The sequence below is a fragment of the Alexandromys fortis genome, unplaced genomic scaffold, assembly GCF_014885135.2.
Source record: "Alexandromys fortis isolate MF-2015 unplaced genomic scaffold, M_Fortis_MF-2015_v1.1 scaffold_8_1_9099942, whole genome shotgun sequence".
NCBI lineage: Eukaryota > Metazoa > Chordata > Mammalia > Rodentia > Cricetidae > Alexandromys > Alexandromys fortis.
This window is the reverse complement of record NW_026067898.1, coordinates 7179259-7181896: the sequence shown is the minus strand read 5'-3', so window position 1 is coordinate 7181896 and position 2638 is coordinate 7179259. Positions and strand designations below refer to the sequence as shown.

The window sequence follows — 2638 nt, the reverse complement described above, 5'->3', positions numbered from 1 at the left end:
GGCTCGTAGAAGCCGATGGCCTCTTTGTACTTGTTTTCCTGCATGAAGAGGACGTGGGCCACATTCAGCTTCCACACATCATGGTCATTGCAGAATTCCACAGATTTGCGGAAGATCTTCTCCACCATGGGATAGTTTTCAAAGTTCCAGTAGATTTTTGCCTGGGCCATGAGGACAGGGATATACTTCTCGAGAGTTTCATCGTATTCATTCACGGCCTTTATGACAATTTCATCATCTCTGTTGTGTCTTGCTTCCTGAACTTGCTTAGTGAGTCTCCTGAGCTGCTCAGTCAGCATGCCAGCTAGCCCGTCCAGCTTTATGAAAGCCTCTTCGGGAGCCGTCTGGCAAGTGATCATGGCATCCAAGAAGTCATAGAGATAGGGCGTGAGGAACTTGTATGTCAAGTGGGCATTCTCTGCCAGGACATCAGCTGCCAGGTCAAAGTACTCATATTTACAGTAGAGCAGCAGCAGGTTGCCGAAGGTCTCTGGGGGAAAGGGGTTCTGCTGCAGCAGGAACTGGAGCTTCTCAAACCCCTCTGTAGGTCTGGTATCCATGTTCATCAGAGCCTGGTTGTGCAGGGTCACAGGGTCCAACTCTTCCTCTGCCCTGGGCGGCATGTCAGTGAGGGCTTCCTGGGCCGCCTCGTAGTTTCTCAGTTGGTATTCTATGGCTGCCTTGAGGTTGAAGGCTTCGACCAGTGCTGTCTGGTGAAGGACTACGGTGTTGCCAACACTTCGAACATCAATGCCTTCGGTGGCCATGCCCACACCTAACTCTGGGTGCTGACGGATGCCTCTCTCTATGATGTTGGCGATATGCTTCAGAGCTGGGGCATACTGACGATTGCTGTAATATGCCAAAGCCAGGTTGTAAGATACATCAGGCTGGTAGCCACACGCCTGCAGGGCTGCAAAGAACTTGGAACAGGCAGCTTCATAGTGTCCCTCCTTGTAGAGCAGACAACCCATGTTGACCAAACCATCTGGGTCATTCTCCCCTCCACTGTCTTCTCCAGCTTCCCCACTCAGCAGCTGCTCCACCAGGCTCCTGGCTCCTGGCAGGTCGCCCTCGCTGTACTTGATAGCAGCCTGGAGGCGAAGGACGCGAGTCTGATAGGTGGGGTTGTCCAGGAGGAAGGCGACCCGCGTGGCCTCGGGATACAGGCAGGCCTTGTACAGCGCCTGGGCCTGGTAGAGGCGGTACTGCTCGAGTTCCGGGTGCATCTGGCTCAGCTGCTCATAGCACTCTGCAGCGAGCTCGAACTCCTGCAGGCGGTAGTAGCAGTAGGCCAGCAGCGACAGCCCGGCGCGGCTGCGGGGGCTCCTCTGCAGCTCGGCGGCCAGCAGCTGCGCCGCCTCTGAGTAGCGGGAGTCGCGGATGAGCCCGTAGACCACGGCCGTGAACTCACCCTCGGGAATTTTAGAGTTGCTTTGCCAGGCCATGGCCGCCAAAAGTAGCGCGTGCTAGTTTCCAAGGCAACTAGGTAACCGGAAGTGGAAGTTTATGCGGTGGTGTGCGGGAGTTGTCATGAGATAGAAAGCCTCTGTTAGATGCGAAGACGAACAATAATTATAATCCCTGAATTTTCATGTTTTAGAAGAGTATAAACTGGGTAGAGAGAAAAGTGAGAGAAGGGATAGAAAGCTGCTTCAAGCAATCAGGCATATAAATTTTCCTCTAGACACGCGCCATTTTCACTTCCCATGGGCCAGCAGCGCTTTGCATTCTGGGAATTGTAGTTTCATTTCAAGTCGGCTCAGCCCTGCATACTTTTGACAGGATCTGATTCCTTTATCTGTGTTTTTGTTTATCTGCGTATTCAGATAGAAAACGATCATCCAAAGTCATTTATTTCTGTAATGAGAGTTTTAGACTCCCCCTACGCGTTAAAATGGCGTGTTGCTTGATGGCTGGATGTTCTCTCTGTGGCCTGACAGTACCCTGCGTCAGGGCCTGGCATAAATGAAGCTTTTTGAGGCTTATACACTATTTTGAGACAATGACCTTTTTGCTTTAAAAACTTTAAAATATCCTAGAATTATTATTTCGTGCTGGTTTAAGTGTGTACTGCCTAACAGTACAGTGACCATGCTTTCTGTAAAAACTAGAAGATGCTCTAGAATAGCAGTTTTGGTTTTGAAAGTCTGTTTATTGAGAACATTGCAAGCAAAAGTAAAGCAATAAATATGAAGTAGCCGATAGGAACATCAGATAGATAATTCAATATAATCAAATTGGGGGCTTACAGATATTCCGTTGAAATCAACTAGGGAAGTCCATCGCGGGGCTTAGCTGGAATTTCCAATGAGAGTCCCAGGCAGAGCAGAACGTCTTGGGGAACTGTTCCAGATAATGTAACACGTACCTCGGAGCAGATAGACAAGAGTATCAAATCAAGCCTTTGCAAGTATCTCCCGGAAATGACGACAGCAAACCTGTAGAAACAATCATACTTAGGCAGTCGCGCCTGCCTTTAATCCCAGGACCTCGGAGGCAGAGGCAGGCGGATCTCTGTGAGTTCGAGGCTAGCCTGGTCTACAAGAGCTAGGCTCCAAAAGCTACAGAGAACCCTGTCTCAAAAAAAAAAAAAAAAAAAGCAAAACCAAAACAAACAAAAATAATTTATGCTCAA

The 2638-nt window shown here is 49.3% G+C and overlaps 1 protein-coding gene across 1 annotated transcript in view; it reads right to left on the bottom strand.

The window, feature by feature from the left end:
• LOC126487255 (tetratricopeptide repeat protein 30A2-like) overlaps nt 1-1704 on the bottom strand; it is a 10361-nt gene extending 8657 nt beyond the window's left edge. Inside the window, exon 1 of the mRNA XM_050119973.1 lies at nt 4-1704. Coding sequence (XP_049975930.1) covers nt 4-1448 — 1445 coding nt within the window. The 5' untranslated portion in view covers nt 1449-1704. The remainder of the gene's footprint in view (nt 1-3) is intronic.
• Between the last annotated feature and the right edge of the window lie 934 nt (nt 1705-2638).